The sequence below is a fragment of the Ursus americanus genome, chromosome 12 (genome assembly GCF_024610735.1).
Source record: "Ursus americanus isolate L20-20 chromosome 12, mUrsAme1.1.p, whole genome shotgun sequence".
Taxonomy (NCBI): domain Eukaryota; kingdom Metazoa; phylum Chordata; class Mammalia; order Carnivora; family Ursidae; genus Ursus; species Ursus americanus.
In genome coordinates this window covers 57,531,454-57,558,230 of record NC_142138.1, presented here as the reverse complement: position 1 = coordinate 57,558,230, position 26,777 = coordinate 57,531,454, and the positions used below count along the sequence as shown (strand labels likewise).

General features: G+C 46.8%; 1 protein-coding gene across 1 annotated transcript; it reads right to left on the bottom strand.

Moving 5' to 3' along the window:
• Nucleotides 1-4,258: 4,258 nt before the first annotated feature.
• On the bottom strand, nucleotides 4,259-23,032 carry SARS1 (seryl-tRNA synthetase 1). The gene is made up of 11 exons (XM_045801598.2): nucleotides 22,818-23,032; nucleotides 15,560-15,630; nucleotides 12,888-12,965; nucleotides 11,733-11,891; nucleotides 10,614-10,757; nucleotides 9,688-9,843; nucleotides 6,971-7,192; nucleotides 6,270-6,399; nucleotides 5,844-6,001; nucleotides 5,028-5,157; nucleotides 4,259-4,690 (listed from the first exon to the last, which is right to left on the bottom strand). Exons 1-11 carry the CDS (start codon nucleotides 22,951-22,953, stop codon nucleotides 4,533-4,535), a joined length of 1,542 nt encoding a protein of 513 aa, XP_045657554.1. The 5' UTR covers nucleotides 22,954-23,032; the 3' UTR covers nucleotides 4,259-4,532.
• Between the last annotated feature and the right edge of the window lie 3,745 nt (nucleotides 23,033-26,777).

Sequence of the window (26,777 nt, the reverse complement as noted above, 5' to 3'; positions counted from 1 at the left end):
GGGGCTTGTTTTGGGTGCCTGAACACCCAGAGGAGGGAGGGAGCAGAAGATCAGCTAGGGAGTTAGACTTTGAGATCCTGGTGGAGAAGTCCATGTGTTTGTTGGGGGGGAGGGGAGTGGAGCTGGAGATGCACGGTGGGAGATGGCAGATTTGGGATGTGAAGTGGGAGGGCATGCAGAGAAGAGCAGGGAGAGGCCAGAGCCCAGGGGAGTCAGCATTTAGGGGCAGGTACCATCTCCTGATCCTACTTCTCCTCTACCCTCAACCCAACATCCCCTGGTTCTCCGCGCTCCAGCTGTTCAGGCCTTCTTCCTGCTCCCTCAGGTTGTTCCCTCAGTCTGGAACGTTCCACCTTCTGAGGGGGTGGGGACTAGGAGGGCCCGGAATGTTGATTAGGTAGCAGAGCCTCCAAGTGTCTGCTGTTTATTTATCTTTGAGGGAAAGGAGCCAGGTGGGATCTGAACTTGACAGCAGAGGCAGGGCGGCAGCAAGGCTGTTTTAAGATGGGGAAACTAGGCAGGTCGGTACTGAGGGGAAGGGGTGAGGAGGCGAGAGGCTGGAGAGGAGAGGGAGGCTCAGGAGAGGGAGGCTCAGGAGAGCAGGTTGATGAGCAGGGTCTCAGGGATACCAAATGGTGGTGGGATCCAGGGAACAAGTAGACCGGGGCTGGTTTTGTCAGAAGAGGAGAGAAAGAGCGAGAGAAAGAGGAAGGATAGATAAATATGTATCTTTTTTTTCTCTCTCTGAAACAAGATGGAAGGAGGAAAGGATGAACATTACTTAAATGGAAGCTTAATTCTTCCCTTTCTTCGGGGTTTAAAAAACAAGTCTCCCTGAAGGGTTGCACCACCTTATTAGCAATTTACACCTCGATGAAAATAATTTTCCAGACCACTTCTAACAGCAGGTTTAAGCGTGGGGAGGGAAGTCGAAGTCTCGTGGAGGGACCCGGACTGCTCTCCAAAATGCAGGGCTTGGAAGCCAACCAATCAGAGCGGCAAAAGAGAGGACCTTCCCCTCAGAAAAGGGGCTTTCCCCAAATCGGCCGTCGCTGGGAACCCCGGGACTTAGAGGTTGGGACCCCGCAAGGTTGGCGTCCCAGGCTCCTTTCGGGCAGGTCTGCGGGGAGCAGCACCGAACCGGCAGCGGCAAGGGGAACCTGCCTGCAGCACCCCCGCCCCCCAGGGGGGGTGCTCTTAAAAGGGCAACGGCAGAGGCAGTGGTGTCAGCTCCACCAGGACCTCCCCCGGGGCCGCCGCAGGTTGCACCCCCCTTTTGTGTGTGTCTGGGAGGAGCTTTTGGGGAACCCCATGCTGGGAGGTGACTGGGGGAGTGGTGCAGGCCCCTCATTCTGGCACAGGCTCTGACATGCAGCACATTTCTCTGGGGCCCATCCCAGCTCTGCCTGTCAGACTCATCCTGGGAGTGCAGCCAGGGCTGCCCCAGGCCCCCAGTGGGAGGTATGGGGGAGGTCGAGGGGAGAGGAGGCCTTCTGAGGGCCCTGGGTAACCCAGAAAGCTTCAGCGAGGGAAAAGCAGCACTAGTCGCAGGGCAAGTGTCAGTCCCCAGGAGGGGCCTCACCATGGCAGGGCTTGGCTCCTTGGTGGCTGATAAACTGAAATTCTCAGCGGGCTGTGAGTTCAGGCAGGCCCCTTGGTCTCACGCTGGGTCCCCACACAGTTGCCTGGCTCTTTAGAACTTCTTTCTGGAAGTCTGGCTTCTAGTTGTCTCTATCCCTTGGTAGAGAGGCCAGGTGCCTCCTCTCTTGCCTGAAGCACCCAGACCTGCTTCTTGGGCCCTGAATTCCTGGGTGTGGGAACTAAAGGTTGGTGAGGGACCCAGGGCTCTGACTCACTCCAGCAGGCCTGTGGGGTTGTTTGCTAACTGAGGTAGTAACCCGCGTAGTGGAGGCTGGAGATGGGGCAGGTCAGGGTGCCAGGGATGAGGGCATCGGCTGTGGGTTGCAGAGGCAACTGTCAGGGTGGAGTCAAGGTTATCTGGGACTGTTCCCAGGCGCTCGGTGTCCCATCCTGAACAAGGCTTGCGTCAGCCCCATCCCACTGCTCCAGGGAGGGAAGGAGTCTGGTTTTCAGCTCGCTCTGGAGGAAGGCAAGCCACACCTTTCCCAATGACTGTGAGTTCTTTGAGAGCAAGGACTGTGTCCCATTCTTTCTGGAAGCCCTGCTCCTAACCGTGCCTGCCTACTGGCATGTTCTTCTGTGAGCTGTAGGGAAGGACCTCAGCCACAGGGTCACCTTTCCTTCACAGCGGTTGTGTCCTCCTCTGGCTCCATCAGTAAGAAAGGGGTACAAACGTTTTGCTAACAGACCTGTTGGGTCACACATCAGCTACTTTCCAGGCCTCCACTCCTTCCTTTTTACTAGGCAGGCTCTCAGGCCTGTCCACATACTCAGCCAGCCACAGGGCAGGTAGGGGAGGGTTGGCATGGGGAGCTGGGCTGCCAACAGCACAGGGCAGGAGGCTCTCTCTACTTAAAGCAGTAGGGAGTCAAGGTTCCAGGGGCCAAAGGCTCCAGAAAACTGGTCAGGTGAAAGGTATTTGAGCCAGTTGGGGGGGGGGGGGGGGGCTCAGAGCCCCAGCTTCTGCCCTCCCACAGTGCTAAGGGTCACAGAGCAGAGCAGTGCCTCCTGGTGGAAGGAAGGTCACAGGCACCAAGAGCAGAAGAGGGTAGCAGTAGGGAGCAGAGGAGGCAGCCAGAAGGAACTCTAAGGCTAGCTGGGGGTGTTCAGAGACACTTGAAGGTTTCTAACCCTAAAGCCCAATGGGCTTTTCAAAGGGGGAAGGAGGGTGTGTGGTGATGACCTGAACCATCCTCCTGACACCGAATAGTAAAGGCTATAGGAATGTCCACTTCTGGTCCTTCTGGGTACCTGGGAGCAGTTTGTTCTTTTGTCCTCTTGCCCTGGCTTTGTCATCCCAGAGCCGAGGGCAACAGGTTACAGTAGAGGCAGGCTGGCTGAGCCTACCTGTGGCAAGAGAGCCACTGTGGTCACCCTTTCAGGAGACCCAGTGTTGACAGGGTTTCCAGTAGCAAGATGAACAGGATCAGCTTCAAGTCCCCATGAAGACCACGCACACAGCCTCCTTCCTGGCTGCCAGGCTCCGGCAGGCCTGGTGAAGTTGCTGCTCAGGGACTAGGGAAGCGGAGAGGAAATAAAGTTCCTGAGTGACAGGCCAGTTCGGAGCCCTGCCCTTATCTCCCAAAGAAACGCAGGCACTGAGCACTGCTGAGGAGTGGGGACTCCTGGCTGCCACCTGGCCCTGGTGTCTCCTCTCCCTTACCTGCCTTGCGCCCTGTCGTGTGTGATGGAAGAGGTATAATCATGTCCCCACCCTCTCGTCTGGGACCGTCACAAAGATAAAAGAGATCAGCTATAGGAAGTATTTGAGGCTCCCAGAGGAGCAGCACTGTACTAACATAAGGTGTTATTAAAGTAAAGTGTTTGTAGATTGCGGATGAAAGGCAGCAAGGAAAGAAAGAGCCTAACCATCACCCTCCCCAGAGAAAGGGCGAACTGGCCATTAGGGCAACAGGGCGAGCGCCAGAGAAGGGAGGAAAGTTTTCCTCCCTCCCCTCTGCTCTGCTGGTTGGTCTCCTACTTGGGGATGACTGGGCAAGAGAAGCAGCCATTAGTAAGGGCCCAACTTGTGCTCCTGAATCTGGGGTCTCTGTGGGATTAAAAACAGTCTCATCTTCCTTGAGGTCCTGCCGCCTCCTGCCCTTCCCACTGAGCCCAAGCGCTCGGAGGCTTATTTTGTCAACTCTGGCCTCTAAGCTAGTCCTACCTAACTGCTACTTTTTTTTTTTAAAGATGTTTCCATTTATTCATTTGAGAGAGGGAGAGAGCATGTGTGAAAGAGCAAAAGCAGGGGGGAGTGTCAGAGGGACAGGGAGCAGCAGACTTCCCGATGAGCAGGGAGCCCGACGTGGGGCTCCTCGATCCCAGGACCCCGGCATCATGACCTGAGCCGAAGGCAGACACTCAACTGACTAAACCCCCCAGGCACCCTTTCCTAACTGCTTTTAAGCAGGGGCGAATTTACAGAAGAGGGTCTGGCCCTTGTGCCACAAGCTTGTGTGTCTAAGACTCAGTTTTCACTTTCTCCTTAAGCCTTTCCTAAATCTACCCTTGCCTTCACCTACCTTCTCAAAGGCTGTCTGATTTGCTAAATGGAACAGCCTTCTTTAGAAGGAAAAGCAGAAGTGAGTGTGGTTCCAGGGAGAATTGTCAGAGACAGGGTTCGCGCCCTGGGCAGAAGACCGTGGGAGAGTCCTAGCCTTCCCCCAGAGATGCTTTATTACATGGTTTCATTGGTCGTCAGTGAATGGATCCTATGCCCATGCAAGGAGACGGGAACGTGGTGCTGTACATGGCAGACTGTTCCCCTTTTAGCGATGCAGTCAGATGGGGCGGGTGATGAGTGGGTGCTTGGCTTCCCTGCCTGTGGGCAGGCTCTGAGATCCCAGCTGACAGAAATGAAAGCCCGACAAACTGGGAGGAAGGAATGTTCAGGAATCGGTGACCTCCATATTCTGCAGCCGGCTTTCTAGGGGGACATCTCTGGCTGCCCCTTTCTTTTTGTTGCCCTCATGCTGCTTCTTCTGCTTCTTCGATGGCTCCTGGTCAATGGGTGCAGGCTTCACAAAGGGGATCAGTTCTTGGAGACCTGGAGGGAGAGAGCCAACCTAATAACCTATCATGTCTCAGGAGTCAGGGCCCAAAGACTTCTTGGGGAGATTCCACAAGACGATGATCCCTATGAACAGAAGGGCACCCGTGATGAGAACTGGTTTCATTCTTTTCTTCCCTGGTCTGAATTTTAGCTGCGCTTAAACAGGATGTGATCCCTGTAGCGGCTACTTTCTCAACTTTGGGGACAGGACAGGTGGAGTTCTGGGGACTGTTTCTGAACAAGAGCAGCTGGTCCATTCGGAATGGGGCCTGCTCTTCAGAAGAGCGGGAAGACTGCAGAAGAGGAAGATGGGCTGAGCAGGGAGTCTTACCCGGTGGCATGAACTCCTTCAATTTCTCAGGCACGACGATGCCCGTCTCCGTCTGGTAGTTCTCCAGGATGGCGCAGATGGTGCGAGTGGTGGCGCACATCGTAGCGTTGAGCATATGGACAAACTCCACCTGCAAAGACAGGGTCCCCAGAGGGAGCACGAGACTCAACCAAGTCTTAGTCATGACCGGGAACCACCCACTTAGCCAGACTCCCCCAACTGTTAACTATCCAAATCCAAAGCATTACTGATCTTTTGCTAGACTAGGATTCTGTTTAGTATTAATCGCCTATAATAATAATTCCAGGAAGATTCTTCGTATCTCCATGAGCGACAAGTAACAGGTCCCAGCAAATGGAGGAGAGGTGGGCCCTTTGAGGGAAGGAGGAAACTTCCACAGTGGCCTCTCCTTTTAACCCTTTTTAAGTCCCTGACTTGGAAAAGATTAGGGCCTAAAAACTCGGTTGGAAGAGATAAACTTAGAAACCCAGACCTTCCCGAGTGAGAGGAAAGACGCCGCCTTCAATGTGTCTTCTGTGGACAAATGGGGATTACTCTTTATCTGGAGTCACAGAGAGCAAAGCCCAAAAGAGAAGAGCTAGAAATACCTTGTAGAACAGAGCTAGATTCAGGTTTCTATCTAAAAGGACTCCGTCCTGATTTAGTAGAAGTCATTTTCAGTTTCCCTTTTTGGTCTAGATTGAGAAGCTCAGATTTTCCCATGATGCTGGGACATAACGTCATCCAAGGACTGAGAAATAAGATGGACCTGTTCTGCGCGAGGCCCTATTTCCTGCCTCCCAAGGGGCCACCTACCTTGTCCATCATCTTCTTGGTTTGCCCGTACCGGATTCGGAGCCGGCGAGCCTGATAGTCTGTGCAGTTAGAACAGGAGACTAGCTCACGGAAGGCTCCCGAGCCCGGAAACCAGGCCTCCAGGTCAAGCTTCTTACTGGCAGCATGATTCAAAGAACCTGTAAGGGAAAACCCCCAGAATTCATGAAGGAGGGATGGTATTTCAGGAGACTGACCTTTAGCAAACCTGAGGAATTCTTTAATTCACACCCTATCCCCAGAAGTGAAATCATGCCCAGATACTCTTATCACCAAATACTCTCAAGTGAGAAGAGTGTGATATTTTAATTAATGTGGGCAATTAATTGGACTGTGAGCTATTTCTTTGTGTCGCAGCTCACCTGGTGGCGGTGGTGTTTGTGGGGTGCGGGACAAGGAGGCGGATACCTGAGACAATATTCACAATGTGGTAAGGGATCCCCAAAGACTGGTAGAAGTCTTCTGCAGTAGTAATCATCTCTTCAAACATCTCCCATGACTTGTTGTCGTGTGGTGATGAGTAGACAAACTGTTCAATCTGCAGAGAGGGACCCAAGGAGACCGCGACAATGGGACAGGGTGAATAAACAAAAGGATTGAAATGGGAGATATTCTTGCGATGGAGACCTGTTCCTACACCACTGGGAGTCAGGTGAGGCTGGGGCCCCCACGGGAGATCGGCACCGGACTGGACCGAGGCTCTCGGAACAAATACTCCACGGAGCTCCTACCACATACACGCCAGGTACTGTTTTAAGTACGTCGCCCCTACCAACTAGCTGAATCCTCACAGCAGGCCTAGTGAGGTGGGTACTCTTATTACCCTCCTTTTGTAGAGGAGGAAACTGAGCGCGGAGAGGTTAAGCAACTTGTTCAAGGTTACACGGCCGCTGAGTGGCAGAGCTGGCACCGGGACTCCAGCAGCCTGGTTCCAGGCCCTGTGCTCACAGCCGCTCCAGCCTGTGCTTCTTAGGCAGAAACGCATGCACTGGCGAGACGGAGGACTGGAGCCAGCGTGGGTCTGGGCAACAGAGAGCCTGCCTCTCCTCTAACCATCCTGGAGAGAGTGACAGAAGGGTCCCACTCCTCACCCTGACCTGACCACTCACCTTCTCAAACTGGTGGACTCGAAAGATGCCGCGGGTGTCTCGGCCGTGGGAGCCCACCTCCTGGCGAAAGCAGGTGGACAGGCCGGCATACTTGATTGGCAAATCCTCCGGCCGCAGCCACTCGTCCCGGTGCAGAGCAGCAATGGGCTGCTCTGAGGTGGCAATCAGGTATTTCTCGTCATAGGAGTTGTCATCAGACTTTTCACTGCCTTTGCCAATCACCTAAAGGAGGAGGGACCTCTACTAGGTAAGAGGGAGAGATGAGGACCTCAGCTAGGGCAAGAAACCACAGGGACTGCCAAAAAGACAAAGGAGGGAATGGGTCACTCCAAAATGGGATCCCTCCTAGAGGTCAAAGAAATGCGAATTAAAAGGAGATTAAATATTCTGATAATATTTTTTTTTTACTTATCTAATAGATAAAACATTTATAAATAACGTATAGTGGCCAATGACGGCAGTGCAATAAAATCTGGCAGCAATATACGTGAATCCACTCAACAAATGTTTGTCAGGCATTTCCGAGTGCCAAGTGTGCCAGTGCTGGGCAAAAGGAGACAGTCTCTGCTTTCTGGTGCTTATGAGCTAGCGTAGGATGCACTCCTTCAAGAATCACTTTGGTGTTCAGCTGAAGAAAATAATGAAGAAGGAAAAAAAGGTATAAACGGGACAAAGTTCATTGTAACATTACTTACTGATGGCAAAAAAGGAAGCCCCCTAAGTATTTCCACTAGGGAAGAGTCAGCTAGCCTGCATCCAGACCGCGTAATATTACGTAACCATTTAAAAATGTTGGCAGTGAAGACCACAAAGTAACACTGAAAAATGCTTCTGATACAACGCTGAGGCAATCTACACACATTGTGATTAGAAGTATGAGAAAATGATATATGTTTGAAGAAAGCCCCCAGAGGATATTAAAAATGACAACTATATGAGGTAATGGGAAAGATGATTCCCCCCATCATTTCCAAATCTTCTGTCATGTGGTATCTTTTTAATTTTAAAAAGAGGAAGGTGGAAACTTTCTCTGGGTCAGCGTTCAGGCACCTGGAAAACTACGCTGCTACCTGACAGAATTTAGCCACTAGCCACATGTGGCTATTCAAGTTAAAGCTTGCACTAGCCGCATTTCAAGTGCTCAACAGCCACATATGGCTGGTGCTGTCAAACTGGGAAACAGGTACAGAACATTCCCGTCACTGCAGAGAGTTCTACAGGACAGCGCTGCTCCAGAGAACTCATAAACTGAGGGTATTAGGCAAGAAGCGCCAGCCCAAACTCTCACTATGGGGATTCTCCCTGCATATGGGTCCAAGAAGCATCTGGAGAAGAGACGGAGAATGCAGGACACAGGGGGCACCTGCTACCTAGTGTCTCTCTCATAATCCTCCATATAAGCTTCTCCCTGACATTACCTACAGGGCATCCTTCTAAATCTCTGTGATTATCCAATCTTGGGGTTCAGATGAGGAAAAAAAGAAAACAGAAAACAGGTTTTGGCTGATACATGAACACATTCCTCTCCACGCTGAAAGAAAGGGGAAAAAGAAAAGAGAAGAGAAGAGAAGAGAAGAGAAGAGAAGAGAAGAGAAGAGAAGAGAAGAGAAGAGAAAAGGAAAGGAAAAGAAAAGAGGGAGGGAGGGAAGGTACGCCTGGGTGGCTCAGTTGGTTAAGCATCCGACTCTTGTTTTTGGCTCTGGTCATGATCTCAGGGTTGTGGGATCCAGCCCTGCATCAGGCTCCGGACTCAACGCAGAGTCTGCTTGAGATTCTCTCTCTCTGTCCCTCCCCCCACCTGCTCTCTCTCGCTCTAAATAAATAAATAAATAAAATCTTTAAAAGAAAGAAAGGGAAGAAGAGACTGAGAACACTAAGGTTAGACTAATCCTTAGGGTTTAGAGAGCATTTTGCTTCCCACTGCATTCTGAATGAAAACATAACTAGAACTTATCAACAGGACCCAGTGGGAAGTTCTGTTAAACTCCCCTCTAAGATAGGTGAGCCAAAGAGCACTGTCTAACTCCTCCCCAATAAGAGCCAAGTCATCCCCTTCTGACAGAAGAGTCTCCAACAGGAAGGACAAGTGAAAGGTGGACTTTGCTGTGAGAGGCAGCCGTAAGCAGAAACACTCTAGAAATTCTGAGTGCTAGGCATAGACTGGGGGTGCCACAGCTAGGGTTGGAGCCAGCTCATCAGAATGAGCTTCGGACTCTCCACGTGAATCTTCTGGTTCTCCCTGAGATGCTCCATGGTTGAGAAAGAGCCACAAACCAGAAGCCACATCAGTCCCAAGGAAAATATGTCTTGCCCTCTAGCTTCCAGTCTGGGGTTAGGAGTAGGAGGGCGTGGGAAGATCAGTCACTTCTATAATTTTCTTTCGTCCAAGCACTCAAAAAATGTGTTTTCTGAAGCTCGTGGTGTGAAAGTGTGCTCAATTTAGGTAAGTCATGTAGATTCTCTGGGGAAAGATAAAATAGGCTCTGTGTCTACACTCCCCAGTATGGCAGCCACTAGCTCCTGTGGCCACTTAGGTTGGAATTAAAAAAATTAAAATTTTACTTCCTCAGATGCACTAGCTACATTTTCAGTGCTCAACAGCCATGATAGAGTATCTCCATCACCTCAGGAAGTTCTCCTGGACAGCACGGCTGGGTATCTTTGAAGTTAAACTTTATATCTTAAGTCATTCTGCCACGTTGCCCCAGATTACTCACCTTATAAAGTTCTTCGTCAAACTGGCTGAGCTGTGCCACTTCCTGCATGACCTCCTTCCTCATGAAAAAGGGTGTATAAATGGGGGTGTAGCCCCGACTCCCCAAGGTGCGAAGGGCATACTGGATGAGTGCCTGTTCCAGGAACACCAGGACACCCTAAAGGAGCAGAGACACAGCCCTGTGTGATCGCGAGTTCCGTCGCCATCATGTTCATCAGCTAGAATTTACACTCTGAGACAACTGGGGGCACACGGGAGGCCAACAAAGACCGTGAACCCCAACCCTGACTCAAGAGATTCTTTCTTAATAGCAATGCCCGCACACCATCTAGGCACACTGTTAGGAGAAGCGAAGGGAGGCAGAGAGGACGGTTTGCTCGGGGTGCACGGGAGAGCTTTCTTGCACTAAGTTTTCAGACAGCGGGCTCGTGTGTGTACGCAGAACGTACTATGAGTATGTATATCCGTACGGTAGCTCCAAAACTGCCCTCCCATGCCCTTCCGAAGCCTTCTCTGAATTCATCTGCCCTCTGTCTCAACGACTCCGGGTTTGCTGCCTCTGCCTACCTGTTCTCACAGCTCTCTGGGCCCACTCACCCCACGGCACTCATCACAGTGGGTTCTGACTCTGTTATTTGTCTGACTGTCCCATTCCACTAAGCCCCTTAAAGGCAGACTGTTGTGATCCGGTCAGTACAACACATATTCATTATGGAGGATCACTCAAGGACTCTTGTTCTAGGGAATCCGGAGAAGCACTCTCCTGCCCCAGAAAGGGAACTGCATCCAACTGCCCGTAAGTCTGCAGGAGAAAGGCAAGAACAAGTGGTGGATCTGTGGGCCTCTTTAAGTAGGTTATGTTTCCGCACATAGTTTTTTTTTAGCTCCTTCTTTAGAATCCCATCGCCAAGGGTTCCTGACTCTTACCTTCAGGAAGTAGCCTCGACTTCCAGCCACCACGGCCCCCTTTTCGCCTTCAAAGCCATCTACCATCACCACCAGGTCCACGTGAGAGTACTTCTTCCTGACTGTACAATCGCCCCAGATCCTCTCTACTTTGTTGTCGGCATCCTAAGGAAATAAGACCAGGAGAGAAAGATGCATGATCACTGAATTTCACAACCTCCAGCTTTCCAAAGCCCATTCCAAGAACAACCTAGAGCTTTGCAAAACTACTGCTTAACTCCAGCACTAGGTTTGGGTGGCTGTGTACAGAGATTAAGGAAGAGAGTTTGCTAGAGAATTTGTGTTCAATAGAGAAATAATAATTTACAAATTCCTAGAAGTGATTCTCGCCAAGGAACTGAAATCGTGAATTTCTAAGATCTGTCGTATTCTCACTTTTTTTTTTTTTTTACCCTTTTAAATGACTCCCTGAAAATCCTGCTACAGGACAACCCCCCCCCCCCCCCATCAGCATTGCCTCGGGTGCGGAGGAGAATGTAGATTTTTTTTTTCCAGGCTCTCATTGGTCCTGGGGCCGAATGAGGGTGGGCTCAGGGCCCTGACCTCCTGAGTCTCCCACCCCAGCCCGCAGTGAGTTTAAGGCTCGTTCACCAGGGAATCAATGAAAGAGGCACAGATGGGCCCAGCGACGGCTGGGGTGTCAGGGAACAAAGGCTGGGCTCAGAGCAGCTTTGTGCTGGGGAAGCTCCCACTCAGCAGGCAACTTTTGTCATGCAGATTTCCCTTCAACCTGCAGCTTCTCAGCGGGGTGTGGGTGAGGGGTGAGGTTGATTTAGCAGATCCCTCCCACAGGACTCACTGCTACCACGGGCAACACGCAGTGGAGGACAGCAACCCGATTTAGAAGAGATTTCTGTGCCAGGAGTCTCCTCCTACCTGCTGTCTCTGCTACTTCCCAATCAGACAAGGATCTGACTCTTTCAATTCTCAATTGGTGGGCAGAGCGAATTTACAAAGAGCCTGCTTCTGACACAAGGCCTATTATACAGAGAGCCCCAGCATTTCCCAGTCCTCCCAGCCCCCTCCCCAGCAGAGAGGAGCGCAGGGCAGGCCGCCGCCCGCTGTGGCACCGACACCTACCTCATCATTGCTGATGGGCACAGAGGGATGCAGAAGGTTCCCGATCTCTCGGAGGTTCTCAAACCGCTCTGCTTCCAGCTTCATCCGCTCGGCATCACATTTTAGGATGGCCTCATCAATGAGGAGCCGGACTTTTTTGATTTGTGAGACTTTAAGGTTCTGTAGATGAACAGGCCAGGCCAGTACCCAAGCCACAGCAGGTCAAGGCCAGAGTAGGAATAAGATTCTGTTGCCCTAACCTTGCCATGCTCTAATGACAACCCTTGTGATGCCATTTTAAAAATCAACAATGAAGGCTTTCAAAGAACTGAGATTTATTTCACACACACACACACACACACGCATGCGCACAGTTTTGCCTTTACAGATTCGCTGGCATTTTCTTCTTGGGTACCTAACAAAGATATGCATCAGTTCTGGCCATTCTTCTCAGTCCTATATATCTCAGGGGCTGTAATACTGTAGCTCTTCTAAGAGCTCTTTCCCTTACCTTGTACTTTCTGACACCCCTGATGAAATCAGTTTAGCGCTCTTATGTACTACATTTAACTGTTCTCTAGAAAGATTATAAATTATGTTAGGAGCAAGAAACCCTGTCTTAAGCCTATTTTGTAGTCCTTCTGGCGAGTGTTTCAAACTACTGATTTCATGGGGATGGGAGAGCCCTTAGAAAGTGGGGATGGATAGGAATAGCACCCCCAGCCTAGTCCTTCAAGCACAGCAACTCTGCTTTTGTGTATTAATGCTCTTGCTATGCTTTTGCGGTGCAGGTTTTAAGAAAGGGTTTGGCGACTAAAAAACTTGAAAATCACTTCTCTAGGTTCACTGCTGTGAATATTTACTGAATTACAGTAAACTGAAAAAAAATCCTTAACTTTGTGAAAACAGAGTTCTATAAACCAAAGATAGTTCGGCTCCTTTATCCTCTTCTTCCTACTCTTGACTTTTCCACTCCATCCGTCCCCATCTCTGTGACCTAATAAATACTCAAGTATCGAGTCCAACAAGAGTGGAGGGAGACATTTCCCAGCTGCACACATTCAAGGATCCCTCAAATGCTGAGTGAAGCCGAGTGTTAGCACCTGCTTGTCTAGGAGCAAAGTTACGATGAAAGAACAGAAATCCAGCCTAGAAAAGGGAAGGACAATAACTTACAGCTAAAGTGTCTGCAGTGAGGTCATCGAGATTTAATACATCTTCTGGAATGGACTCATCTCCCACTGGCTCTTTTTTCTGCAGGGGAAACAAAACAAAACAAAAACACCAATACTATTAAATAAAAGAAAATGTCTGACATAGTTTTGAAAGTGCACACCAAATTAATATATAAACTAACCACAGAACTTTCTACATACCTGTATCTAAAAGCAACAACACATGAGAGAAAAACTTAGTGAGAAAGTTTCGAGTCCTCATCCTGCCACTTTCTGTTTTTTTTGATCCTGGACAGATCAATTAATCCATCGGGGTCAGAGGGCTGACATTAACAGGAACATAAGAAGAATGTCTGCCCTGGACATAGAGTAGTTATGGGCACCAAGAAGGTGTGCCCCTTTGCTAGCTGATCATCCCTCAGGGCAGCGAATTCAAGTTCTGAGTTCAAGTTCTGGCTCTGCAACTAACTTACGATGTGATTTTACGCAGGCCCCTTCATTTCCTAAGCCTGTTCTCCTGCCCTTTTTATAAAGTTGACAAAGGTACTACCTATATTCCAGGTCTGCAGCAAAGATCAAAACCAAAATGAAATGACTCCTTTCAAGCGCTATACAAATTAAAGCGCTGCTGAGACCATTCTAATGGATAGGAAGGGAGAACACTCCTTGCAGGGCTGAAGTGAAGGGATCTGAGAGCGCTACTGCAAATGGAAACACTTCCACCTTCTCGCTAGGAAAACACGAGGCTGGTACTACCTGTATATGCGCCCGGAGAACACGCAGGCAGGAGTGCACACTGGAGTTTACGTGATGATGGGGCCTCTGACATGCCAATGATTAAGCGTCATGAGTCCCAGAGAAGAAAACTATAGGATTGTCGGTATCAATTTCCACAGCTAGTCACTAGCTGAAAGTGTAACAAAATACTGTTAAAGAGAAGGATTCAGACTATCGTGAAGTGTGAGGTACTAGAATCCGGAGGGAGACTTTTTGTTATGCTCTTTCCTGCTTCAGGTTCCAAAATTTTCTAATTTTTTGGTTTAGTTTAGAGGTTTACAACTTCAAATGAGACAGATTTGACGGAGCATTTAATGTTTTTTAAAAATGACTAAGTGGCTAAGAGGGTATTTTTGAAGAAAGATTAAAAGCATGAACTATTCTGGATAGCAAAGCAAGGCCAAGCTGAAACTTAACATTCTTCGAGCACAGGAAGGATTTTTTTGGATGAAGGCCAGTAGCGACTTGCCCTCTGCTGTTACTTGCAATTGCTGAATAACTACAATGTTCTAGGCACTGAGCCAGGCTCTCTACATTAAAAAAATTTAGTTCTCACAATTCTGTTGTATAGGTGAACGTTAGTATTGTCATTTAACAGATGAGAAAATTGAAGCTCAGAAGTTAACTTGCCTAAAGTCACACAGCCAACAATCCTGGATTTGGACTCCTTATCTGTGCTCTCTCCGTTAGAGAGCACGACTACGCTAAGACAAAGAATCTCCAGTCCACCCTAAGAAAAGCTTTCTGGCACTGTACACTGAGCTTAAGAAATAACTGGATAAGATTACGGGTGGAATTTATATTATTATAAGAACAAAACAGACAATGAATGAGCAATGTGGCAAGAATCTTATCTTACTACAGACGGAATGTTTGTGTCCCCCTGCCCCCCCACCCATTTATATGTTGAAACCTAACCCCCAACCCGATGGTGTTGGGAGTGTTGGGAGGTGGGGTCTCTCAGAGGAGATTAGATCATGAGGGAAGAGCTCTCATAAATGGGATTAGTGCCCTTCTAAGAGATCCCAGAGAGCTCCCTTCTTTCAATGTGAGGACACAATCAAAAGACTGTATGAACCAGGAAGTGAGCCCTCACAAACATGGAATCTGCCAGCGCCTTGACTTTGGACTTCTCAGTCTTCCAAACCGTGAGAAATAAACTGCTCTTGTTTATAAGCCGCCCAATCCATGGTGTTCTGTTATAGCAGCTTGAAGGGACTAAGACTTACCGAAGACAGAAGATGCGCTGATCCCTGAAAGTGCCTCTTAGTTTCCTTTCCTACTTCCTTTCTTTCTTTTTAAAATATTTGCCCCTTTGACCCACGAGAAACTATGGACTCCGGGAAACAAATTAAGGGTTTTAGAGGGGAGGGTGGTGGGGGGACGGGCTAGCCCAGTGAAGGTAGTAAGGAAGGCACGTATTGCATGGAGCGCTGGGTGTTATATGCAAACAACGAATCATGGAACACTACATCAAAAACTAATGATGCACTGTATGGTGACTAGCATTATCATAATTAAAAAAAAATTTGCCCCTTTGTGTTTTTTGTTTTGTTTTTTAATTTTTTTTAAAGATTTTATTTATTCACTTGACACAGAGAGAGAGAGAGTGTGCAAAAGCAGGGGGGTGGCAAGCAGAAAGAGGGAGAAGCTGGCTCCCCACCAGGCAGGGAGCCCTACGTGGGGCTCGATCCCAGGACCCTGGGATCATGACCTGAGCCAAAGGCAGCTGCCCAACTGACTGAGCCACCCAGGCACCCCAATATTTGCTCCTTTGGTAAGAAATTCAGTATCTCACAGAATTAGACACTAGGTTAGAAACTATGTGAGTATTAACCAAGAGTAAGATTAAATACCTCTGCTCAAGCTCTCAAGGCTGTTACCTAGTTCTCTTACCTTCATTTTCTCTCCAATTGTCTTGCTGCATAGGTTCTTCAGCTTGTTCAAGTTGTCTGCCCGAAATCTGCCTGAAGCATAAAGAATCCAAGAATATACCAGAAATATGCACATAATTAAGAACCGCCCCCCCCCAATCACGGCTCCTTAGGCAGAGCTAAGGGATCTCATCAAGTTGTGAAATCTTACAGCTTTAGAACCCCAATTTTAGTTGGCATATATTGGTGACAGTGGGGTTCCCCCAGCATTTGGTGACAAGGAAAAGTCCCTTCTGGGACTGAAATTGTAAAGTATTATAACCTGGACGATACCACAGTCAAGTAACACATCTGAGACACGTGGGAAAAGCTCAAGTAACTGTAACCTGCTCAATTATCTTAAGATCCATAAAAATAAACTATGTGGTATGCACTGGAATCTGGAAAGAGAGCAGTCCTGTTTCTAGTCCCATGAACTTGGTTGCGGCATCTCTGTGCATCTCTGTGCTAGAAATGGTTAATGTTACTCCCTCTGCTCTGACAAAATTCTCACCTGGCAGCCTGGAGAATAGTAAGTCTCTTATGCTTTAGTCTCTTTGGGGGAACACACTGCACTGATCAGCCTACATAGGCCTTCGGGCCCAAACTATTGTATCAGTATCGTGGTTCATTAATCTAAGTCTAATCAGCAAAAGTCAGACCTCTTGAATCTAAGCTCGAGGACCAACATGGTAAACAGCAAGTTTTGGACAGGTGCAATGATGACTAGAAATGAGACAGCTCCTAGACAGCTATTTTTTTAAGGTTTTGCTGAAATTGAACTAAATGTTGTTAGTGCAAAATGATCTAACTACTTTCTCATTCACTTACACTGATTGGAGAGATGGGAACAGAAGAGCAGTCACCAGAATTTAAAGGGGAGAGAGAATGGATTACAAATGGACAGTGAGAAGGATCTGTGTGATGATGGAACAGTCCTGTCCTGAGTGTGACAGTGGTTATACCAATCTACACAGGGGATAAAGTCACACAGAACTACACACACGCGTGCATGTAAAACTGGTGGAGCCTGAGTGAGGTCTGTGAATTGTAGCAATGTCAACTTCTTCGCTTTGATATTGTACCAGTCCTGTTAGATGTCATCAGTGGAAGAAACTGGGCGAAGGGTACACAGGACCTCCTTGTACTATTTTTGCAACTTCCTATGAATCTATAACTATTTTGAAATAAAAAGGTTTTAAAATTTTTATTTGGTCCCTCCTAATTGTTAAGTACTGGGAATAAAAAAGAAAGTATCATGCTAGGTGCTGAAAATAAAAGAAAATGAGACAATTAAAAAATAATATATCAATGCTGAATGTTTCAATCAATGAATATAGTATATCCCTTCATTATCTTTAATTTCTCTCAGCAATGTTTTACAGTTTTCAGTGCAGGGATCTTGAATGTCATTTATTATATGTATTCTAGGCATCAGATGTTTTTGTTATTTGTATATAGAAATATCACTGATTCTGTATATTGTATACTGTTCTGTTCCTTACTTGATGAGTGGATATATATCTTGCTAAATTTGCTTAATTTTAATAGTTCAGTTCTGCATACACCATTAAGCCACCTGCAAATAATGACAGCTTTACTTCTGTACCAATCTTTATTTTTTAATTGAGGTATAACTGACATGTAATATTGTAATAGTTTCAGGTGTACAACATAATGATTTGATATTTGTAGACACTGCAAAATGATCACCACAGTAAATCTAGTTACCTTCTGTCATCACACTCTATTCTATTCTTTTCTTTCTTTTTTAAGTAGGCTCCATGCCCGATGTGGGGCTTGAACTCACAACCCTGAGATTAAGAGTTGCAATGCTCTACTAACTGAGCCGTCAGGCACCCCCCCTTTTTTTTTTTTGCCTAATATCATACTGTCTAGAACCTCTAGCATGATGTGGATTAGAAGTGGTGATAGCAGATATCCCTGTCTTGTTCCCAACCTCAGGGGGAGAGCATTTGCTATTTCATCAATAAGATCGTTAGCTATAGTTTTTTTGATAAATATCTATTACCACATTAAAGTAGTTCCCTTCCATTCCTAGCTTCCTGTATTTTATCATAAGCAATTGGAGCAAAATAGGGGAAAAAAAGAACTTGATCCCTACCTCAAATCATATACCAAAATCAATGTGGGATGAGTCATCCACCTAAATATGAAAGGCAAAGTAATAAAACTTCTAGAAAAAATACTGGAAAATCTCTTCAGGAACTTGAGATATGAAAAGATTTCCTAAATAGGACAGAGGAAGCACAAACTACAAAGAAAAGATCAGTAAGTTAGATTTCATTAAAATTAATACTTTTTAAAAAAAAACACTGATTTATTTATTTTAGAGAGAGTGTGCACAAATGGGAGGAGGGGCAAAGGGAGAGGGAGATAATTCTCAAGCAGATTCCTCAGCGTGGAGCCTGCCACAGGGCTCAATCCCAGGACCCGGAGATCATGACCTGAGATGAAGGCAGACACTTAACCCACTGAGCCACCGAGGCACCCCTAAAATTAATAATTTCTATTCATTAGAAGACAGAAAGAGCGAGAGGCAAGTCACAGACTGGGAGAAAGTATGTGCAATATACATATCTGACAAGGTCTTGTATCCAGAAAAGATAAAGAATTCCTACAAGTCAATTAAAAAAAAAAAAGACAGACAATCAAATAAAAATTGGTCAACATTCTTGGACACTTCTCAAAATAAGCTATCCAAATACTAACAGGGATATGAACAGGTGCTTAATATCTTTAGTCACCAGGAAAATGCAAATTAAAACCACAATGAGGGGCACCTGGGTGGCTCAGTCGGTTAAGCAGCTGCTTTCCGTGGTCCCAGGATCCAGCCCTGCATCAGGCTCCCTGCTCCAAGGGAGCCTGCTTCTCCCCCTCCCTCTGCCTGCTGCTCCCCCTGCTTGTGCTCTCTCTCTCTGTCAAACAAATAAGTAAAATCTTAAAAAAACCCACAAAAAACCCACAATGAGATACTACTATATAACCACCAGAATGGCTAAAATTGAAAAAGACTCCCAATATTAAGGGCAACGATGCAGAACAACTAAAACTCTTACTTTGCTGGTGGAGTGTGGACTACAACTACTTTGGATAACTATTTGGTAATCTCTACTAAACCTAAACATATACCTACCTTATGATCCAGCAACTCCACTCATACATACCTAACAGAAAGGAGTGCTTGTGTCTACCAAAAAACACACAAAACAATGTTCATAGCACTTTATTCATAATACCCTCAAACTGGTAACAATCCAAATGTCCACCAATAGAATTGATTGGTACATTTCTATGATAATTGGTATATTTACATAATGGAGTACTGTACAGCAATGAAAAATAACCAACCACTGCTCTACATGAAAAGATGGAATAAACTTACAGACATAATTTTCAGAGAAAGAAGTCAAAATCAGGCAAATTAAGTTTGCCTGATTTTGAACTCAGTGTAAATGGAAAAATGTATGCTATATAAGTCCATTTACATTAAGTTCAAAATCAGGCAAAATTAATTTATGGTGACAGAGGGCAGAATACTGTTATTTTTGGAAGAGGCATGAGGGAGCCTGCTGGGGTGCTGCAAATGTCTTTGATCTTGCCCTGGGTGCTGGTTAGATAGGTATATAGCTTTGTAAACCCCATCAAGCTGCACATGAAAATCTGTACACTTCACTGAATACATCTCAGAAAAAAAATAAGTTTAAAAAGGTTGTATATAAAAACAGTATAAATGTCACAATGAGATATATGAGATTAATATACGGAGAACACTCAAGAAGTAAGGCAGAGCTACGGGAGCAGAGCTGGTTTGGCAAGGAGGTCTGACGGGAATGGGGGCAGCAGCCTGATAAGGAATATTCCAAGAAGAGGAAACAATCATGGATGTGTGAAAGAGCATACAGGTAGCATAACAAGGCTAGAACAAAGACTGGAAGGTATATGTGGGAGAGTGACAGAAGATGAGGCTAGGAAGACATGTGGGGCTTTGTAAATTGTGTTAAGTAATTTGTATTTTCATGCTTTAGGGCTACACTGTCTGATATGGTAGCCACTAGCTACATGAGGCTATTGAGCATCTGAAACTTGGCAAGCCCAATGATATACTGTATGTGTAAAATATACACCAGATTTTGGAGACTTGTAAAAAAGAAAAAGAATGTAAAATATCTCAATTATTATATTGATCACATGTTGAACATATAATTTTTGATATATTGGGGTAGTATTATATCTTACTAAAATGAACCTCTTATTTTTCTTTCCCTTTTTAATTGGCTACCAGAAAATTAACGTATTTATCTATTTGACAGAAAGAGGGCACACGCAGGAGCAGGGGTAGGGGCAGAAGGAGGGAGAAGGGCAGGGGAAGAGGAACTAGAGGACTCCCTGCTTAGTGCAGAGACAGATGCAAGGTTCCACACAACTCAGGGCTCGATCCCAGGACCCTGAAATCATGACCTGACCCGAAGTTAGAAGTCAGACACTTGGGGCACCTGGGTGGCTCGGTTGTTATGTGTCTGCCTTTCGCTCAGGGCGTGATCCCAGAGTCCTGGGATCGAGCCCCACATCAGGCTCCTCCGCTGGGAGCCTGCTTCTTCCTCTCCCACTCCCCCTGCCTGTGGTCCCTCTCTCGCTGGCTGTCTCTCTGTCAAATAAACAAATAAAATCTTAAAAAAAAAAAAAAAAAAAAAAAGAAGTCAGACACTTAACCAACTGAGCCAGCCAGGTGCCCTCAGATGGCGCTGCTTTATGGTAAGAACGTCACTGCAAGACTTAAACCTGGATGTAAAATGATGAGATTTCCATTCCAAAAAGATCACACGTTCTGGATGTAGCCCTGCACTAGGTGAGACTGGTAAAACTGAAGGCGTTAGAAAGTTCTCCCAAAGAGAAGGACCTGGCTTAAGGCATGTGCAGTAAGAGAGTAAAGAGAAATTTCATTCAGGATAGCACAGGCCAGATAGCATTCCTGTAATTACAGGCAGATTTCAAGATACACTGAAATCTAGCAGCTCTGGAAATAGTTGAGGCAAATGCTTATCATATGTCCAAATGTGCTCTTGCCATATTACTTTAAATTAAAAAGAAGAAATAACAGTTTGAATCCTTGGGATTAGAAGAGTTGTGGTAAACTCTGATGTGAACTACAATTCCAAGTTCTATCAGATACCTACCTGTGTTCCACACAGAGCCCGAGTGGTACCTTGCATGTCTACAGGCAGACAAATAGGTATACTTGTGGAGCCCACTGGTCCTCAGTCAGGGAACATGATCTGAGTTTTTTTTTTTTTTTTTAATTTTTTAAAAAGATTTTATTTATTTGACAGAGAGAGAGCACAAGCAGGAGGAGTGGCAGGCAGAGGGAGAGGAAGAAGCAGGCTCCCCGCTGAGCAGGTAGCCCAATGCGATGCAAGGCTCAATGGATCATTGAGCTGAAGGCAGATGCTTAACCGACTGAGCCACCCAGGCACCCTCGATCTGAGTTTTTAATGTGGCTCTGGGTTACACATCCTTGTTGCAGCCAATGACAGAAGAACCTAGATATAAGATCGGTCAATGTCCAACTTGGGCAACCAGTAACTTGGGAAAAATCATTAATTCCTTTTGGCTGCCAAGAGAATGTTGGGAAGGGATATTAGGTAGAAAAGAATCAAATCAACAGCTGTGCTGAAAATAAACTACACATAAACTCTTTTTCATACAGAAGGACAAAGTGCCCTGAACACAGAAGATATTCACAAATTCAGTAAACCTTTGTCAAGCTCTTACCAAGAACCAGGTGCAGTGCTAGGTACTGGGATTATATGTATACATGTGTATGTATATCCTGTATGTATGTATACTCCAGCTATTGGGACATACGGGCGAATAAAACACAAACTTGTCCCCGAAGAACTCATCCCTTCACCACATATCCACTCATCAAGTAAGGAACAGAACTTCCTGTGGACGTGTGCATTATACACAAGAGACTAGTTAACACACTCAAAGTCACTTAACAGCTGTATAACAACCAGACTGACACAAAATCTGATACTTCTGACTTCTAATTCGGTAAAACAGTGTCCAGGATAGTTTTTTCCTTCCATTTAATTTAATTCCATTGCAACTCAAAAATTCAGATTTAGATTCAGGTGGTGGGATCTCACAAACAAATACCACATTTGAATGAATGAGACCACAGAATCAGCAGACAACAGAAGTTAAACAAATACTCTCTTCCTACCCAATCCCCTGATGAATTTAGGAAAATCAATTTTCCTAACAGAAATCCACCACACTCTGGGACAGCGAGGGCCTTTGTAGTGTGCTGTCATAAAACCTGGCTCTCAGCTGGTTACAGACCTATTGCATCAGACAATCACATGTGCTTGACAGCTTCCGGCCAATCAGTGACTACCCCGTTAATCCAGGCAGAAGTTGATAGAGGGTTCTCTGGTTTTATTTAGCTTCATGAAAGATGCCCGGATCAGTTCCAGGTTCTAGACCAACTCTGCTAATGTCTTTTCCGGAAAACTTGCACAAATCACAATTAAACAGGTTCAATAATTACAAGCTTGTTCTTGCCTCACAGCACTCCTCTCCCCATGTCTGGTCTACTACGGAAAAGTCTTTCCTTGATTCTTAAAGGTATGTTTGCAGGTCAAAGGGATGGCCTTTCCCCAAAGCTTCGGGATCATTGCTTTCAGTCAGGAGCGGCTTCCGAAGTCCCCAAATACTTCCAATATGGGTGGACTGAACTATTACGCTGCAGATGTGACTCAGTCTCAGGCTGGAGCCTTTGGTCCTATCAAATTAGAAGGAGACCACTCGGGCCTTGCTGAAGATGAGAAAGGGACCGAAGGCGACCAAACATGAGTGTTAGGAAAGGGGACCTCCAACCCCCGAACCTCCTGCCCTAGCTTTCTTCTGGCTACCCTTGCGGCAGGAAGGCTTGACAGTTCTTGATGCGCACGCGCCATGCTCCTTCCCAGACAGCCCAGCGATCCGCACCGAGCACGCGTGGAAGGGAGCTCCCAGGGCCCGGGCGGAGGGAAAAGGTGGGATGGTCCCGGCTCGCACAGTGCGTTTTAGGGGACAGTGAGAGCCTCGGAGTCACCGCAACCAGGGAGGGGACTGACGAGGGGTGGAAGCTGCGGCCTCAGGAGCGGTAACGAGATGGGAGAGATGAAGTTGGGATTAGGACCGGGCGATACCCCGCGCGTCCCGGTACTTACATCGTCGCCACTCGCCGTCTGCCTTCACCAGCTGATCTACTAGTCCCGGGTCCTTGAAGCGCTTCTCCTGCGTCTCTCGAATGAGGGCTGGGTCCCCTCCTTTATCTACACGAAACAAATCCAGATCCAGCACCATCTTTCCTTCTCCCGGGCCAAAGCTAAGGGACGTAAGGAACGTACCACACCAACCAGTGACCACCGCACTGCGCCGGCGCGCTGACCCGCACTCCCCGCGCAGGCGCGGCCGAAGCGCGCAGGCGCCCCCTCTCGGCCGGAAGCAGCTGCGCTGGAGGCAGAGCTGGGGGAGGAACGTGGAGAGGTGGGGCGTGAGCTTCTGGTTGTATGCAGGTCTGGCCTGGCTACTGGGCTTTGTCCCGGGCTTGTGCAGCCTCCCCAGCGCTGCACCCTCTGTAGGATCTCTGATTGTCCCATAAAAGCGAGTGCCTCAGTTTCCTCCTCGTGTTAAAGGGCATATCTCAGGTTAGGCAGGGGCCTGCCAATGTGATCTCCAGCTTGGAAGCCAGAGCTTCCAATAAATGCCAGTTTTCGTCTTACAAGCATGATTCCTAAGACTGGACCCTCTCCCTGAACCTCTGCTCTCTTTTCCATCTTGAGACAAGAATATGGCTACATGTTTTAGTCCCTGGGTTACCTCAACTCAAGATTCCTGCTCTCCTGCCTTGGAGCTAGGATACCTTTCTTAACGTGAATATTGAGTAAATCAGGTAATCCTATTATCGATCTTTTGGATCACAGGATTAGAAAAGTGAGATTGAAATATTTTAGAGAGGGACATGAGGAAAATTTTCCGAGGGGAAGTATTTAGCAAGTTTGAAGGCAGTACAAGGTATTGAAGTCACACCTTGGGTCTATTTAAAACTCCTAGAACAAAGATTTCACCATATTTTTATTTTATAATGTTCACGCCCTTAACAGTGAAATATTATGATTGCTGATTGGAGCCAAAGTTATCAAAAAGTATTGCTGATAACAAGAGATTATTTGGAGGATTTGGGGATGGGCAGTCTGTCCACCCCATGCTTCTTACAGACTTTAGAGCCCCATCCCCAATGCCCCACAGCTAGCTGTGCTAAGACCTTCTTAGTCTCACAGCACTTGCATGGGCTCCTGTGATGAGGATATGGCATTGCTATCCCTCTCCCCCAACAAGTGCCTGCCAGGCCAACTTAGATATAGTATAGGGCTAAAGACAGTGGTGAAGCTGACAAGTAGAGATCTGGAGGGGGCTTGGGTAAGGGGGTTGTCTGGGTTTGCCTAGGATGGTAGATTTAAAACCAGCGGAAAGGACATGTAGGCAGCCGCAGTCTCTGAAGAAAACATGTAAGAAAACTGTCTTCATAGTGTTCGCTTCCCTGAAACCTTCTAAGGGCAAGGTCTGATAAGGGCTGACTCTTCCGTGTCAGTGAAGGCACTGCCAAAGTGTGTTGTTTACTGAGTTTCAAGACAGTGATAGATGTTCCCGAGGCTGCACAGGGGCCCAGGTCCACTGCACAGTCCTGTAAGGAGGCCATCAGTATAACTGGAAGGATGACCTTAAGATTCTGGCCTCTCCGAATTTTCTTAGGAATTTTCACCATTAGTCTTATTATATTATAGTAATCTTCCTTTAAAATGCTCATGTTACCGGATAAATATAACAGATTAACATAATGGCACACTTCATCAACTTAAGAATCATAGAATTTTTAGAGCTGGTCGTGAATCCTAGCTAACTGCTAGCCTATTAATTCCTAATCTTTTCATCACCTTGTCCCCCATGTTTTAAAATATGTTTGTCTAACAAACATGATTTTAAAAAATTCATTTCCCCTTCTTATATTAATCGGATATATACAGCTGCCAATTAGAATTTCTGATCAGCAGAAAATAAACAGTGTCACTACACTGCCAGAACCTAACGCAAGAACAAATCAACATAATACTTTAGTTACGGAGCGATGATGTGAAGCCATACCAATTTTGGATGTGTGGTTTCCATTAGGCTTTAATACTGAGACTAGCTATTGGGTGCTGCATCTGAGGACCCAGGGGTTCAAGGGTTCAAGGAAAACAGCTGCGTCAACCCCTTTATCTTCTATACAAGAACACTGAGGCCCAGGGAAATTAAGCAATAGAGCCCAAACCTGAATCCTGGTAAGACTCTAAGATAGTCTCATGTTTGGGCTTGTCTCTCTGTTAGCATTCCTTAGCAGAAAACAGAGGCCTAAGGAACTTGGCTAGAAAATGTGGCTTTTTCTTATAAGGCAGAGACCCTTTATTGCATCTTCATCTCCAGAGGACCTAGCATAGTGCCTTACACATGGTAGGTGCCTATTATATCCTTATTGGGTGAGTGAGTTGCAGGGAGTAGTAGGGAGAGAGGTTAGAAGCTTGTTGCAGGTTCAGGGAGTAGAGTCCTAGCTGAGATACTGCCCTGGGCAGCTAGCAGGCAGCCTAGGGAGAATGACTGCCTGCAGGGAGAGAGCAAGAAGAGAGGGAGGAGCATGTAGCCCCAGATGCCTTCCTCAGTTTTTACCAGTTCAGTGCTGGCCAATATAGGAGGGCTCTCTTGGGCCTTGTTTTAGCACCTCTTTGCATTCCTCTTTTTGTCTTGGATTTCTCAGTGTTGGACAAACAAACCCTACCCTCTCCCCTGCTAGAAACTTTCAGTGGCTACCTGTTGCCCTCAGGAGAATGTCCAAACATACCTTGCAAAGCCCTTAATGATCTGCCTTCTACCAAATTCTCTAAAATGTTCCCCTTCTCTCTTGGCATTCCTCCTCCCATTCCCCATGCTGAGCTACTTGTAGCTCCCCTTTCTTGTCTCTGAGCCTTTATACAACCCCCTTCTACCTGGAACTCCCCTTCCCTCCCCTGTTCCTCTGAACTGGCCAATTCCTCCTTCCTCCAGGAAACTCTGATACACTATTCACCCTCCCCCACCCCAGATTGGTGCAGCGCCCACCCTTCTAGTTTCCCACAGTACAGTAGCATTTATCATACTGTTTCGGGAGAAACTGACAACCCAACTTCCAGCTTGAGGCTGCCCACTCCCTTCTATCAGAAAGACACAGTAACAAAGGAAGTTAATGTTGCTGTCCTTGGACAATGGAGGAGGAACCATCTAAAAATAACCTGGGTCAAGGAAAGCTGCCAGGATCTAGGGGGACTTTGATCCTGCCTCTCCCTCTGTTAAAATTGGAATGAGGTGGGGCGCCTGGGTAGCGCAGTCGTTAAGGCGTCTGCCTTCGGCTCAGGGCATGATCCTGGCGATCCGGGATCGAGTCCCACATCAGGCTCCTCCTCTGGGAGCCTGCTTCTTCCTCTCCCACTCCCCCTGCTGTGTTCCCTCTCTCGCTGGCTGTCTCTCTGTCACATAAATAAATAAAATCTTTAAAAAAAAAAAAATTGGAATGAGGTGTCCATTCTGCTACCACACTCTACGGTTTGGGTATTACATTTTATGTGGAATTGTTAACTTCAGCACTAATATGGAGTTAGTTTATATTCCAAATTCTCCTTGAGTAGCTCTTAAATTATCCATGAACTTTTGTATATGCAACCTTACATCAGTTTCTCTGTCTCTTCAATAGGCGTTGTTGCTTTGTGGTTTTCTTTTTTTTTTTTTTTTTTTTTTTTAAAGATTTTATTTATTTATGTGACAGAGAGACAGCCAGCAAGAGAGGGAACACAGCAGAGGGAGTGGGAGAGGAAGAAGCAGGCTCCCAGCCGAGGAGCCCGATGTGGGGCTCGATCCCGGAACACCAGGATCACGCCCTGGGCCGAAGGCAGACGCCTAACGACTGCGCTACCCAGGCGCCCGCTTTGTGGTTTTCAACTAATTGTCTTCTTTAAGGTATAGACCAACTTGTTAATATCTTCATGCCTGGTCACCTGACAGTGTATTTCACTTTGTCAGTGATTGGGAAACCCTTAAAATCATTCACATATCCCTCCCCC

Excerpts from the sequence above, each read along its gene's own strand:
- SARS1 (XM_045801598.2), bottom strand. The coding sequence starts at position 22,953 with ATGGTGCTGGATCTGGATTTGTTTCGTGTAGATAAAGGAGGGGACCCA. Across the intron at positions 12,966-15,559 it reads CAATTGGAGAGAAAATGAAG|AAAAAAGAGCCAGTGGGAGA; the intron begins GTAAGAGAACTA and ends TTTCCCCTGCAG. Across the intron at positions 5,158-5,843 it reads CCAAGAAGATGATGGACAAG|GTGGAGTTTGTCCATATGCT; the intron begins GTAGGTGGCCCC and ends CTGTCTTTGCAG.